The sequence below is a fragment of the Pleurodeles waltl genome, chromosome 4_2, assembly GCF_031143425.1.
Source record: "Pleurodeles waltl isolate 20211129_DDA chromosome 4_2, aPleWal1.hap1.20221129, whole genome shotgun sequence".
Lineage (NCBI taxonomy): Eukaryota > Metazoa > Chordata > Amphibia > Caudata > Salamandridae > Pleurodeles > Pleurodeles waltl.
In genome coordinates, this window is record NC_090443.1 from 527,986,464 (window position 1) to 528,002,204 (window position 15,741).

At 42.7% G+C, this 15,741-nt stretch overlaps 1 protein-coding gene across 1 annotated transcript in view; it reads right to left on the reverse strand.

Moving 5' to 3' along the window:
- LAMC1 (laminin subunit gamma 1) overlaps positions 1-15,741 on the reverse strand; it is a 657,035-nt gene that overhangs the window by 540,620 nt on the left and 100,674 nt on the right. The window contains exon 2 of the mRNA XM_069232049.1: positions 9,944-10,248. Within this exon, the coding sequence (XP_069088150.1) occupies positions 9,944-10,248 (305 nt within the window). The remainder of the gene's footprint in view (positions 1-9,943; positions 10,249-15,741) is intronic.

Consider the following 15,741-nt stretch of genomic DNA (forward strand, 5'->3'; position numbering starts at 1 on the left):
CACTTACCCCCAAAACCCTTTTCCCCCCCCTCTCCGCTACCTCCCATCCTTCATTCCCAGTGTCTTCCTTTCCCCTAACCTTTATTTCTAATACTGGTAACGTACGCTTAATTTGTTTTCGCACAGGCACCACGAGGGGCACCCGTAAGTTGGGGCCCTCGCAGTCCTCCCTTAGGACACCAACAACCGCCATTTTGGGAGGTCGTCAGTCTAGTCCTTGACACGCCCACAAGTAAGGACGCGTGAGTAGTTTCATTAACAAATACCGGATCCCAACTGGGATCACAGTGTTATTCGGGCCCCGGCGAGGTGAGAAGTAGGCATACTGGCGGGAGTGTTGCTTTGATGAAGTGCGCGCAATGCTCTTGGCCACCTGCAGTGGTAACAACGCGCTCGGTGAGTGACTTTTACCGACTAGATCTTTCAGTGCGTGACTACAAGCGCACACACACCCTCCCGGAGGGCCTGAGATGCGAATAGCATAGATACTGAAAGTAGGTCACGCATGCACCACGTCTTCTCTTTAGAGGTGCCTCATTTGTTTAATTGTGTTGTAGTGTTTATGTGTAGAACGCCTTGTATTTGTTTTTTCTGTATGAATTACAAGTGCCATTTGGCTGGGTGATGGTGACAATAGCACCACACCTTTGAGAGCTGCATTTACACTTTTATTTTATTTCCTTTCTCTTCTACAGGTTTGCCCAGTAGAACAACTATACTGATGGGTATTATTTAATTTAGTTATATAAATTACCTTACCACATAGCGAGTAGTAAGTGTGCTTCTATCAGTGGCAGGCGCACAAGGAGTGATACGAGAGAGTTCACTTTGGTCCTGAAGAGGAGTCTAGTGGTAGACTCCGAAACATGTAGACCACCTAGGAGGTCAGGTACATAATATACCCAGCCTCCCAACACCCTTTTTAACCGTACCACCCCTGTGAAACATTTAATTGGTAATATCATCGAGAGGGTAGTATTTTTAACTCACCAAGACCCCATCACTCCTATCCCTTTCTAGTATTCACATTGTTGAAAACAACAGTGCTCCCACGTATTCCGTCGGTGGCAGCACGCCTCGTTCTGCTAGGCTTCAGGCAGGCAATATCACAACTTATGAATGTAGGCAAAGAGTGAAAACAGGGAAAATACAGGGTTTACACACAATTTACCCTTATGCTAAAAATTTCTGATTTGAAGAATTTCCTAAGCAAAGTTGGTAATTAAGTTTTTCAAATGTCAAATTTTTACACTTCGGCATTTACACCTATTGAGCAAAAATGCTTCTAAACATGCCTTTGATTTAGATACAAATGGGGTAAATACATTGGTTCATATTTCAACTTCGTACAGCTGTGCAAATCCTTTGCGCACAATTAGAGCCGATTTAGCGAAGTGTCAAATTTAGTAACTTAAAGGCATGTTTATTTTTAAGGCGGAGCATATCCAGTTGAGATAGTAGTGGAATTGAGTTACTGCAGAAGTCAAATAGCAGAGGTCTGGAGAGTAAATATCAAAACTAAATTGTTACATCCCTCTAGCTTAACCGGAAATGATTAGGTTTGCCTGCCATTTTTAGGTCGCCACTTTACCTGTATAGGTCTGATCCATTTATTATGCCCCAGTAGCTCAAATGTTATCTTCTAAAGGTCGCCTCAATTAAGTTTTTCTCCTGTTACTTTTTTCTTCACCTATTTGCCCAATCTCTATCTTTGTCTGTGCCTGGCCTCGGCTATTCTGTTAGTTGCTCCATCTTTTTTTGTCTCTTTACCCTATGCTAGGCTCGCCCTTTTACCCATGCACGTTATACACCCTCCTCCATGTGCAAACGGTGTAGTCTACGGAGCCCCCGTCTTCTCTGATCTTTTGGGCCCTCCTTTCTAGCCTTCAAGCAACAAGCACCTGACCATTATTCTCCGGCCTCTTCAAAATGCAGGGGTGCTCATCTAGAACCGCTGTGCTAGTTGTCCACTTCTCCAGATACTAGCCCCCTGCCATTCCACCAGATGGTCTGGACAGCATGTCAATGCACAGACACCCGCTTCTGTCCCTCTCACCCTAGACATTTAGAGTCCACCCATGCCCCTTTGCTGTCGCATTTCCAGATCTCAGTCTGCTCATACCGCACAGAGGTAAAATTTCCATAGTCCATTAGGAGGATGAGACTTCCCTATAAAAATTCACCACACAAAATGTTCCATCACAAAAAGTTTTTTTTATTTTTTTTATGGGCAGCCAAGGAAAGGGGTGAATCGCATTTGCCAGCCCCCGTTTCTGCACTGGTTCAGAACCACTGCAACTTCAATGCCTTAAGCTCAACTTTACCATCGATAATCCAAAGAAACAGACTTGAACTGACTAACGTGTACCTTCTCTTCAAGTGAAAGGGTTTGGAAACTACTTCAATTTACAGCAGATGTCAATGGTGCATGTGGTACACTCAGTCATGTAGTGTACCAAACAATTTAGTCAGTAACGTTTGGGAAGTAGGACAGCACAAGAAAGAAAGTTTATTAAGTTGTATCCGATTAATTTTGCCTACAAAATATTTAGACTAATTCGGTACTAGGTGTTCGAAAATTTGTGGTTAAGAAAAGAGACATAGTAAAGAAAATGGTTACAGCGTCAAAAGTAAAATAACGTGCACAAATGGAGCACAATTATTTTATAAACTTTATACCTATAGCAAAAAAGAAAACACAAGACAATCTCAGCAGACCTCCCATTAATGAGATCACAACACCTGAATGCTGCAATTAGGTTTATGTCGTGTAGGAGCCGCAAGGTACCAACACAAAGATAGGTGAGAATAAACAAAGCCTCCAGTTAAATTGTACAAACAAAAGGGCACCTTTTACATTTCTCTGATGTTAAGTAGGATGCTATTGTTCAGGGCTCACATCTTTGCAAGTTAAGCGAATCCCATAAAAAAAAAATATGATTAATTTGGTTCTTTATTGTAGGGTTACCTCTAAATAAATACAAACAACAATTGTTACTGCAACTTAAAATAAAGGAATTGTCCCTCAGATAGATATTTGCAAGCCACTCAGACCAGAGATGGGAGAAGTAGAGATCATAATTCAGAATACATTTCTGTGACTCATACTTATGTTCTTGGAACAGTAAAAAGCTTCCCGATATATAACAGAACCAGATTTTAACGTGCTTAACAGCTCATACAAAACTGCTGACCGAGTTCCTTTTCCTTAAACACCCTGATCCTCTAACTTTGCTTTTCCTTTTAAGGGAGCACCAGTAGAAAATACAAAACAAGAACAAAACAAGGCTTGAAATGATCTACGCATGTCCAATGAGAGCTTAGCAATTTTTTTGTAATAGGGCAGTGTTTCTGGAAACCTAAATAACCACTGATAAATTGGTTTAGTTTATAGTAGCACCTTCAAAGACTCTTATTTTATCTAGTCACAATGATATTTTTCAATAAACCATTAACATTCATCTAATTAAAATAAAGTTTCACTTTAGTTTAAAGATGACATTTACTCTGCACCTAGTTTCTGTAGCCACCTCCATCCGTCCAGGTCTGCCCAGACGTATCAACAATCAGTTTTAAAGTGGGTCTGAAGCTACAGATAAATCCCAATATGTTTTTCCTCTAGCTCCGGTTCACAGGCAGACTTGGAACGAATGTGGTCTTCAGGGCTCCCCGTCCATTGCCATTTCTGCAGGGCAGGGTCCCACCGGGGATGTTTCCACGAAGGGCTTTTTTAAAAGAGGCAGTGCAGAGGTTCATTTTAACCCTCTTTTTTGGTCGGCATTAGTGATCGAATATGTGTTAGATACAGTGGTTTCCCAAACACCACTTAATATATATAATGTGTTCTTTGCCTAGCTTGCCTTAGGTCTTAAGTTGTGGATTATTGTGAGGGGAAAGCATCTAAATATGTTTGACGGCCGCAGTAACGGTGGCAAACGTGAACGTGTCTAGATACTATTCCTGACATTGCTGGATAACTTATTCTTATGCTGTACTGCAGTCCAAGATTTTAACAAATAATTCCCTGCACCGTATTACTGTGTCAATATTTCGTTAAGCCATCAATACATATCTTCTTGAAAAACCCTTTAAATTGCGATCATAACTACATATATCAATCTAATTAAATCTAGATAAACTATTGACGAAAAAGGTGTTGGCTGTTTCTTGCCATGACCACTCAACAACTTGTAAAATATTATCTGGTTATGACGTTGAAACATGACAGAAATTTCAAACGACCAACTCAAACTTTTCACATATTGTTGTACACGAGAATTGTTATGCTTAAATAGTACTTTTGACTTTCCATCAATAAATGAAGCGTACAATTTTATTTTTTGATTGAAAAATAAATTAATGACTTCTGTGTGAACAAATAAGTAACAAAAATACGAGCCTCTAAAAATACACTTTGTAGTATTCCAGACTGTAGGAAGCTGGCTGGAGTGTGGTGGGTACCTATGGTACTTACACCTTATACCAGGTCCACGTATCCCCGCTCAGTGAAGTATAGGCCGTGTCAAGAAGCCAGACTCTCTAGAGGTAGCAGTGGATGAGTAGCCAAGGCTTATCTAGGAGACGTGCAAGGCTCATGCAAAAACACTACAGTCACACAGTACTTACAAACAAGAAAAAAAAAAAAACACCTGGTTGTACAAAAAATAAAGGTACTTTATTTTTGGAACACACTATCAGAAAATACTAGAGAGGCAACCCTCCAATAGGTGTTAAGTAAATACACTATATATATATATATATATATATATATATATATATATATATATATATATATATATATACACACACACACACACACACACACACACACACACACACACACACACACACACACACACTAATAAACAGTAAGAGGCATAAAAAGATTTTAAAAACAGTGTAAAATAGCAAAAAACAATAGTAGCCCTATGGGGATCCTAAACCATAAACTAAGAAAGTGGAATGTGAGCACAGCCCCCCCTCCCCCAACCTAGATAAGTAAATCATGTAGATGGGAGCTGGGAGTACTGGGAAAACACACAGGTAAGTAATGCAGTACCACCCAGCGACCAGGAATGCAGGAGTAAAAACACTGGATTTCCCCAAAACCACGCCAAAGGAGGAAAAGAAGAAAAGGAAGACACCCAGAACCTGCAAGGAACCAGCAGTGGAAAACCGAAGATGGAGACCTGTGGAGAGAGGGGACCAAGTCCAGAAGTGTCTGTGGAGTCCAGGGGGAGCAGGAGATACTACCCACCCAGAGGTACATTTTGGAGATGGCCGAAGAAGGAACAGGTCAGCACTGCAGCACAGAAGCGGGAGAAGAGTTCCTGACACATGCAAAAGGTGTCCCACACTGGAAGCTGGATTGCAGACAGCTACTGGTGAAGGATTTCCACCAACAAGCCTTGGCAAAGGCAAACTCGCAGTTGGAGGAAAGAGGTGTTGCCGGGGACCTGCCAGGTCCAGGGGGACTCTACCCAGGAGGTGGGAGGCACAGAGTACCCTCCGCGTCGCAGAAGGCCCACAGGAGCAGAGGCAGCACCCACAGGGCAGGGACACAGTTGCAGAAGCATCCCACGCAGCACCATAGAAGTGGCTCTCGCCGAAGGACCACGCTGAGGGTCAGAAGCTGCAGGAGGGAGTGCTAGGGGCTGGAGCTACATGTCGCCTGATGTTCCCCTTGGAGGTGAAGCAACAAGCCTTGGCAGCCGCAAAGGATGCGGTGCATGAGGGTACTGTCTTGCGTAGGGTGGAAAGGACTTACCACCACCAAATTTCAACAGTTAGTAGAGAGGACCAAGGGAGACTCTGCAGACCACCACCCATGATGCGAGACCCATGCCACTCAGGATGAGGGGAGATCCACACAGCCGGTCGTCGATGCAGCCAGGTACCTGTAGTAACAAGTGAATGATGTCTTCAACCCAAGGGAGATTCCTCCTCCTTGTACGGGCAGAAAAGTTGCAGTCTTCTTAGGATGCAGAGCCAGGGAAATGTTGCAAAGCTGGCAGGAGTTCTGGATACAATGCTGCAGAAGAGTCTTCCGTTTGGATCTGCAGCTTGTAGGTTCCTGAAAGTCTAGTCACGGTTCCTAGGGCCAGAAGTCGAAGCAGAAGTCCTGCTGGAGTCTTGCAAACCAAATCCAAGGACCCACCCCAGAGAAAGACCCTATATAGCCCAAAGAGGGGGCTTGGTCACCTAACCAGGTAACTACCTATTCACGAGGATGCCTCTGACGTCACCTGCCTGGCCACTCAGATGCTCCTAGAGTTCCCTGCCAACCTTGGAATCAAGATGGCAGAACCCAGGGACCCTCTGGAGGAGCTCTGGATACCACCCCTGGGGTGGTGACGGACAGGGGAGTGGTCACCCCCCTTTCCATTGTCCAGTTTCACACAAGAGTAGGGACTGCGAGTCCCTGAACCGGTGTGGGCTTGTTTATGCACAAAGGGCACCAAATGTGCCCTTCAAATCAAAACCAGTGGCTTGGGGAGGCTACCCCTCCCAAGCCAATCACACCTATTTCCAAAGGGAGAGGGTATTACCTCCTCTCCCCCAGTCTGCGTGGGTGGCAGCAGCTGGGGGTACTCTAAGGAGCCCCAGAGTGCATGGAATCATACTTCCAATACTTGCAACAGTCTTGGAGTATGATTCTAACATGTTTGTTACCAAACATGTCCATGTTCGGAGTTCCCATTATGTAGCTGGACATAGGTAGTGACTTATGTCCGTGAGTGCGGTGACGCCATTTTATAGGTGTACCGAAGTCCAGTAAAATGGAGCTGGAGTTCATTAGGGTACCTCTGCTAGTGCAGGGGTGCCCTCACACACAGGTGTCCCTCTGGGCTGCCCCTCTGGGCTGAGAGGGCCTACCATAGGGGGTGAATTACAGTGACCTGGTGCAGTGCCCTGTGGTGAAACTTGGTGCATGCACCCGGTTCACGCAGACTGCAATGGCAGGCTTGCAGAACCCTTTGCATGGGCTCCCTTATGAGTGGCGGAATAACTACTGCAAACCACAGAGATCCACTGGAACCCCAATGCCCTGGGTACCTAGGTACCATATACTAGGGACTTATATGGGGGCACAAGTATGGCAACTGTGGGGAGAAAAGGTTAGAAGCAACCAAACTAAGAGGAGAGAGCATAATCACTGGGGTCCTGGTTAGCAGGATCCCAGTGAACACAGTCAAACACATTGACAACAGGCAGAAAATGGGGGTAACCATGCCAAGAATAAGGGCACTTTCCTGCACAGAGTTAGTGACTTTATTTTACAAATGGTCTGTTTGCCCTGCTGGACCAGAAATAACCAATGTATTTATTACATCACAGACTCCAATCTGTGATTTTTCTGATTAACCAATATCACTACTTTTTGCAGATTAGAGTGTGCATTTCCGTCCTCACATTAGAACGGAGCTGACCGAATAACTGTTGGCAACTACTCTGAATTGCACTGAAAAAATCTCCACAGCATAACGAACCAGAGCGAATCGCGTGCTGTCTAGAATGAATGGACTTCATCCACAGCAATAAAGATTGGAGTGTACAAAACTAAACACGTGCTTGTTACTTTCATAAATGGAAACTGGAGTGTTGTACAAGAGCCGAGCATTTGCACTGGTGTACTTGGTAGGTGGGTCACTGTCAGGCATCTGTACCTCCAGATAGCACTAACACTTTCTGGAGTGCATGAATATGCAGTTCCGAGTCGACGAATCAGAGACTCCATTTAAAAAACAACGAAAAACAGACTGCTTGTGGTCACAAAGACTTAGCATCTGCTGCTGTGCACTTGGGAGTCACAAATTATGTACAGCCCTAACATACTGGCGTATGTGCTTCCTGAAAGATCAACCTACATGGAATACACATCTGAACCTCTGCAGCTGGGAAGGCTGTATGTCTCAGTCTCTCTTTCTCATCTTATCGCTCATATGCTCTTTTTGGACCATAAAATGAGTATTAAAGTTTTATAGCAAACATTCCTTTAAAAAAGGCTAAATCCCAGCAATCAATCAAATTTGCTACAGCTATTTATGTATCAGATCGTACAGTAAAGTGATCGTCTTAGCTCTATTATTGGTCAAACCGTGATCTTCTAAGGACCCTGATATCTTCATCCAAGAGAAGGATTCAATAACAGCATAAAGGGCAATGAAGCGACAAGGCAGGGATGCAGCTTTCCTTTACTTGGGATGTCATTGTGTTGGAACTGCAAAGGACCCTGAGGATCTGTGTATCAAGTACTCCCATCTCAGTAGTCAGGATCCCAAATGTATCGAGTATAATTGAAAGCAACGCCAGGCTCTCCTGAATGCACAGTAGGGGATACGTCTGTCTGAACACCTGAATCAATACTAGCAGCTTGAACTGCTCCTATCGCACTCTAACATAACTGGAGGCTGTATTCTCAGTATATAAACACCTATCTAGCACGATCTGTACTTCATCAACTGCAACTGCCTCAATTACTCATATGCTACTGGTCAAGTCCCAGGTTAACTCTCGGGAACAATTCTCCCAAATTTTAAGCATAATAATTTTGTTATTTATCATTTAAATTTTCCTTAAATTCGAAAATGAAATTTGGATCACATTGCTAACTTAGGGATGACACGAGACATTGACATTTTTATTAAATAGTAACAAGAGCACATAAAAAAGCAGGTATGCAAACATAGTTTACCATCAATATATTGAATATGGATGAGGTCCTCAATGTTCTGCCTCCAGCACTCACACGTTGCTCGTTACACTGCCATGTGCTCAGCTGATCCACTTGTGTTTCAGGCCTAGGGCAGTCTGTGGTTACCAGGCAGTATCCGATGTGGGCACTTTCATATGCCTCAGTGCCACAACCACCAGTGCACTACAGCTGGAAAGTACAACTACCCCTCTTCTCCAACCCCCAATCCCCACCCCAAGGTACTTGAAAAGGGAGAGCAACAGAGTGGTGGGTGAGTATTTAATGGGGGTAGAGGGAATTAGTACACGACTGACAGAATAAAACACTTCCACTTCCATTGAGAGCTGTTCTTAAAACAAAAAAGTATTTCCTTGAATGCAAGTTGTAGAGCACACATCATCCAACCATAAAGAAGAAATGCTCCAGAGGCAGAAAAAAACGAAAACAGAGGAATGCCATCGAATAAAAGCCACTGAATAAAACGCGGGTAAACAGGATGTTCAATAAAGCCAATCAAAGCAAAGGACTGACGCAAAACCCACCAAATGTATACATTTTACTGTATTACAGACAAAACGTACGCTACAGCTATATGGATGCGAGACAAACCAGGAAGCGAAGAATGAGTGTTATATTTGCAATCAGGGAACGTGTGCCTAAAGACGCTGAAAACACTTGGGGATTTTTTCGTTGTTCAATTCTTAAATAATCGTAGCACCCCCTCCTTTTTATGTCACCCTAAATAAAACTGCTACTACTGTCGCCCGGGTCTAATTGGCACAAGCCATATTAATTACTAAGGTAGTTCTATTCACAAGCTAACATTTGAATTTGTTCTTCTCCATGATGGAATGGCCTCAAGGGTATCAACGAAACACTTCACAATCTCTCCTGGTCTCAATTTTAGACTAAACCACCTTCATCCCCAAAACAGCAGCAGCTTTATTCCTCAGTCATCATCATATCTCTTACGATAATAAAAAGCACTGGAATCCCAGCTCTGATCTTTTGACTAGTGTTTGCACAGAAAGCCTAAATCTATCAGTTCAAAATATGACACTTAAACCTTAGAGGTACAAGTACTGTATTGGCTTAATGAGGTGTAAATAGAAGTGACACAGAGCTAATCATTGAACATGCAAAAACAATTGGTTTATCCATAATTTGTTAATTTCGCATCTATTGATCTTAAAAGAGAGAGACCACTCCCACACTGTCAACAGTTTAAAAAAGGCCTGTGTCAAATACCTGCAGAACGTGACTGTTGTCAAAGTTGTAGGCGCTTGGCCGCCCCTCCAATGTCGAGAATGCCACATTGCCTCCAGTGAGTGGGGAGATATCACTGAACTCATCTGTGCATAAGGCCTGTTGCTCATCCTCGCTCGTGCGAATAAAACCTCGGTTTAGCTTCTTGTAGGTGTTCTCACAGGAGCCACTGTAGTATTGGTAAGGGACCCAAGGCCCATCCTCGCGCGTACGCTTGTAGATGGCAAAGCTTTCAGGACGACTGGTGTGGAACTTCAGACGCACATAAGTGATGTCGAACGATTTACCTGAAAAGAATCAACAAGCAAAAATTGTCAATCTGAGGTGGAAGAGTGGGTGAGAAAGCAACACAAACAAACTGTGTGGTCCTTTACAGAACCTTGCATCTGGAACAGCGGCAAGGCGAACCTACTTCCACAACGATGAGAGGATGAATTAACAACAACAAAAAAAGGAGGGAGAGCGAGAATGGGAGAAGAGATATATATATATATAAAAACTATCCCCAGGATTGAGCAAAAGTTACCTGAAAAACTTCTCTAGAGAAAACCGGTGTACAGGGGATGCACGATGCTTAACAGGTTAAGTTCTACCGGATGGTACATTTTCTACAGTCAGAGCTTATCAACGGGAAAGCGAAGGTGAGTCAGCATATATCGGACCGAAGTGATTTACGATGGAAAAATTAAGGAAGACCCCTCAAAGGCAGCATACAGAGGGGACGTGAGATTCAGACAAGGAATGTGATATGCAACTATGTGTCGGAAACGTAAGTGTATATATTTCCTGAAATAATTAGAGACTGCACCCCACGTATGGGACAATAAGGGCAGCAGGTTTAATTGAATAATACGTAAGTCTGTTCGCAGGCAACGTGCGTGCACTGAAAAAAATCTCCAGTGTGAGTACGGAGGAGTGCTCCTCCATACTACGTGGGGCTCAACTTTTTACCCCAATAGCTGGGCCAGGTGTGAATTGCCAGCCTCACGCCTTTGTGGCGCCACAACTAAGTGTGCCTCTTGGGAGTGCAGGAGGGGAGTTGCCTCCTATACTGCATACCATAACCAGTAGGCTAATTTAGGCATCTTTAGACCCAATTTAAGCTAATTAGATCATTGAACTGTTACCTTTCCCGGCTAGCTCTCTGCACCCACCATTTCATGACACCAAAGCTTTGGGCCGCCCCTTGGCGAGCCTCTAGAATCTGAGGAGCTCAGCATGCTGAAGGCAAGCCAAGGCCAACGGGAGGCCCAGAACATTAGCTTAATCAGAACCAATATTGCAGACACCGCAAAGACAACACGTTAAGCCTTTTTTTTAGTATTGCTCAGTGGTTGCCGCTTCTGTGGCCTCTTAAGTGTCTCAGTATGCAGACAGTCCCAATGAAGAATTTTAGGAATGATGTGCTCACAAGGCGAATGTATATTTCTAGAATTCTCCTAAGTCTTATGATTTTGGTGTAGTCAGTTACACCCCCTCCACATCATATGGAGTGTGCTCACTAGCTAGACAGAGCGGATTAGGTGGGGAGAGCAGAATGAGTGCAAAACTTAGACTCAATGGATACATTTGGTGTGTGTGTGTGTGTGTGTGTGGGGGGGGGGGGGGTGTTTAACCATACACCCCAAAAAAGAGCTGCTGGTGACAGCATCTGCACCCAAAGTCGAGCCCCTTTCAGTTGTCACCATGTCGAGTGCAAATGGATGCCTTTCTAACTGGCGATCTCATCCTGTTTTTTTTTTTTTATAAAGTAATAACCTTGGTCAGGAGATCACAGAGATGAGCCTCCTCCATTATTATTTTCTGATAGGAGGCCTACCCAAATACTTGACATTTTTTGGTAATGTTCTTCTTAGAAGTAGTGGAACTGCGACATTTGATCATTAGTCACAATAACATATTAAGGTGAACGTTGCATGGTTGACCAAGTATTGCTCTCAAAATTATAACTGTAACTAGTATAATGTAAGAACGATTTTGAACTTTTTTTTCATTAATACTCATTGCTAGGATTACTGCAATATCCTCCAAGGATTGTGAAGAAACCCTGGAAAAAACCCTGCACTGCTGCATAGACTGGTTAAAAGGGCTGAAAAGTGTATCTCGACAAAATGTTTTACAAATTAAGATGTCATGCTCCCACACAATACAATAGTGCGATGTAATGGTTGATTAGAGTTACAGAGTTACAGAAATTTGCTTCACAATTATGCATTTGAAAGGCAAGAAAGTAGTTGCACATTATCTGTCTAGACTTTCAATTAACGCATTTTGGTTACTAGTGCATCCAAATCAGTGACACAGTGGTCGCGCACAGCATAATATAGGCCTAGTAGATCAAGAAACAATATCAGAAGAGTGTTGGGAACATAATTTTTTCCAAATACTATCAAAACGGAACTCCGAGAAAAAAAAAGTGAAATGATTGAATGCAAGTTTAGGATAATGAAATATTTGGCACAAGGATGCCCAAGGTCAGATGTGCTAACTAATCTGTATGTGGTGATTAGTACAGCTTGGGTAAGATTGATGAGATGGAACCATGTGAGGCCGCCACAGCAATTCCAAAAGAAAGTGAGTCTAGGTCAAGACTGTCACCTTGATAGGGACTGAATAAAAATAAATTAGTGGTTGGTTTCTTCAAATGGAAAAAAAACTGACTATTATTTTGTGCACAGTACATAATTGAGACCTGGCATGAAACAAAACGGACTTATTTATACAATTAATGGAACGTAAAGGAGGTCATTTTGTTATTGTATTTAGTTGTCCATCGCTGTTCAAAATGGGTTCTAGTGGGATGTAGGTCGACAATTACCAGGGAGGTGGAGACAACTTTCCTGAAGAAATTGTTTTGGACACAAGCTGCGCCAAAGTGCACTGACTAACAACTATGTGCAGTTTTTTTCTCCCAAGAACTTAGGACATTTTCAAGAAAAACAGGGAGAAAGTAATTTGATTATAGCGTTGATATGATCTGTGAAACAATGGTTTAGAAAAAGGGATTAATGGGAAGGGTAGTGAGTTTATTCTGTCTGTGGAAAGCAAGAGGCTGGGCTCCAGAAGTGTGGTTACTTAGATCTAGGAGGATCGTTTTAGGGTAAATGATAAAACTGGTCAGATGGATTTGAGGTGACAGAGAGGGCACCTAGCACTGAGCAAATCCTGGATGGATGTAAAGATATATATAGATATAGATATATATATATATATATATATATATATATATACACACATATACACACACCAAGGATTAGCAGTGCACTCCATCAAGGGGAAAGTAAATCTGATTTTTATTTCTTTTCAGGACTGGAAACACAAAAGGTAGCACCGGTACACGGAGCGCGGTGCCTCTTGTATTTGAGCCGCTTTGTTTACGATATATATATATATATATATATATACACACACATATATACACATACATATATATACACACACACACACACAAAAATATATACTGCCCGTAAAAAGACAACAGGATGAAAAATATTTTGATGCTATAAAAATGTAATGAGGGTGACTGAGATAGGAGAATGGGTTCAAGTTAAGTTGCCCTATAAGAGTGGGAGGCAGTCTGCATTTCAAAAACGAAAAGGACTGCGACAGTGAATTACACAGTAAGACAAAGTCAAGATACCATAGTTTTGTGCCATATAATGCATGGGATGCCAGGTGAGACGTTAAATGTTTGTAGGGTGCATTTGATGTGTTTGAGTCCCCTAGAACGCTGGGTTTTTCTGGCATGATGATATTGATAGAGTCATCTGAAACACGCGTGTCCTGGAAGACTTTTCCCTCCTGGGGATACTTGGCCTGAATAAATAACTAAATATTAGCATGTTACATGTGGTTCACTTTACCACACAAGGGTTCCCATGAGGGGGGTAGTTAGTTCTTGCAATTTTCAAATAAAAGCATAAGCATAAGAGTTATTCAGTGTCTATTGTTTTGGATAGGGTGAGAGAGGGTATATGTGTGTTCTTGTCCTACTGTATAAGATAACTGAAGTGTCCACTTTGATGCCAGTCAGTGCATTCTTCATCTCAGTGTCTATATATATGGTTTCAATATGATCCCTGCCCCTGTAAGTATGATACTGTGATAAAGTACTTACTGCCCTGGAGCTGGTGCACGGAGACATGGAATCCACAATCACAACTACTGCCATTCCTGTCCCCAGTCTAAAGTGACCAAGATGTCAGTATTTAGAACACACGTCATTGCTCCAGTGACTCAGTGTTGGCACATCATTGGCACACCATTGCTTCATTAGCAGTGTCTCCCTCTCAAAGGAGTTAACTCACAAGCCCAACAACGTACATGTCCTCCCCTTCACAGTGTACGAGGACACGAGCCTAACCTCTTCCCAATCATAGTGTAAAAGTGATTAATATATAGAGGGAATATTTATGATGTGGAATAGGAGCTTGATTAAAAGGACTCAGTTTATTTTCAGGAGAGTAACGATACCAGAATGCATGTAGACAACTTGCATAGGTCGTTGCCAGGTACATATCAGAAAAAAGTTGCCACTTGGGCTCTGGTGGAGTGTGTCCAGGTACCGAATGGAGGTGAGCCAGCAATCTAGAGCGCAGGGTACACCGGAAGTAGCTTACCTGGCAACTGAAGCGGTATCAGCCCTCGAGGAAAACGCAGACATTGGATTAAGATGGTAAAAACAATCCCTTCATTCCAATGAACCTGCATCGGAACCTTGGAGATCAAGGTAGCATTGGGTCATTAGGAGCACGTTATCCCGATGTAATAAAGTGTAGGGTTCTGAAACGAAAAGGGCTCGAAGCTTGATTATGCATCCGTTTGGCATACCAAACTAAGAAAGAAGGCTTCCAAGAAAGCAGCTTCTGAAGGAAGAGGAGAGGGTTAAAAAAAAAAAAAAAAACACTGGTTAGAGGCAAGTTTTCCAAGTCCCGCAAGGACGGGTGGGGGTGCCATCTATGGCATGCTCATGTGTAGCACTAGCACCAAAGGTCTGAATAAGCCATTATACAGTACCGTCAACAGGCGCAAGATGCACCAAGAACTAAAAGACCCAGGAGAATTTTAATGAACAGCGCAACATCAAGACTACAAACCTAGCATTGAGTTTCCTGCCTCTAGTTATCATGCAGTGCTTCTCGACAAACAATTCGGACTTTACATTTTTCGCAGATAAACGCTTGGTGCTACCATTGAATAGGCTGTATTTTCTAGCAGTTCGTTTTTTTTAATATGTACCTCTGATAAACAGTGGCATAATCTGGTTATGTGAACGCCTGGTGCTCAGCTAGTCAATCCTTGAACTACTAAAATGACTTCTTTCACAATAAGAACAAGTAAAATGTCAGAAGAGTGGAGAAGCTGGCCTGTCCCTCCGGGATTCACTGGCACAGCACCAGTTCCCAGGATTAGTCGTGCAGATGCGAAGCAGCTGTGTTATGTTTTGCTTGACTTGGAGGGTTTACGTCAGGGACTCATTACAGAGAGACAATCTGGGGCCAGATTTGGCCAGGCACTTAAGTAAGAATGATATAAAACAAGAACATTTTTTTCTTCAAAGTAAACAGCTGCTCTTCAGACACCAAGGGCCTTCGACCCTTATTTTATACATGTTTGCAGTTTGAAAAAGCCAATACATATATTTTAGCAAATCGTCTAAATTGTGGAACGTTTTAATTATAAAGCATAGGGCTTTGTAAAACAAATGCACTTTAACTGCTTGCTAAACCTATTTTAAACTAATATACTGCAAGAATGTTTTTAAAGTACAATATTATATA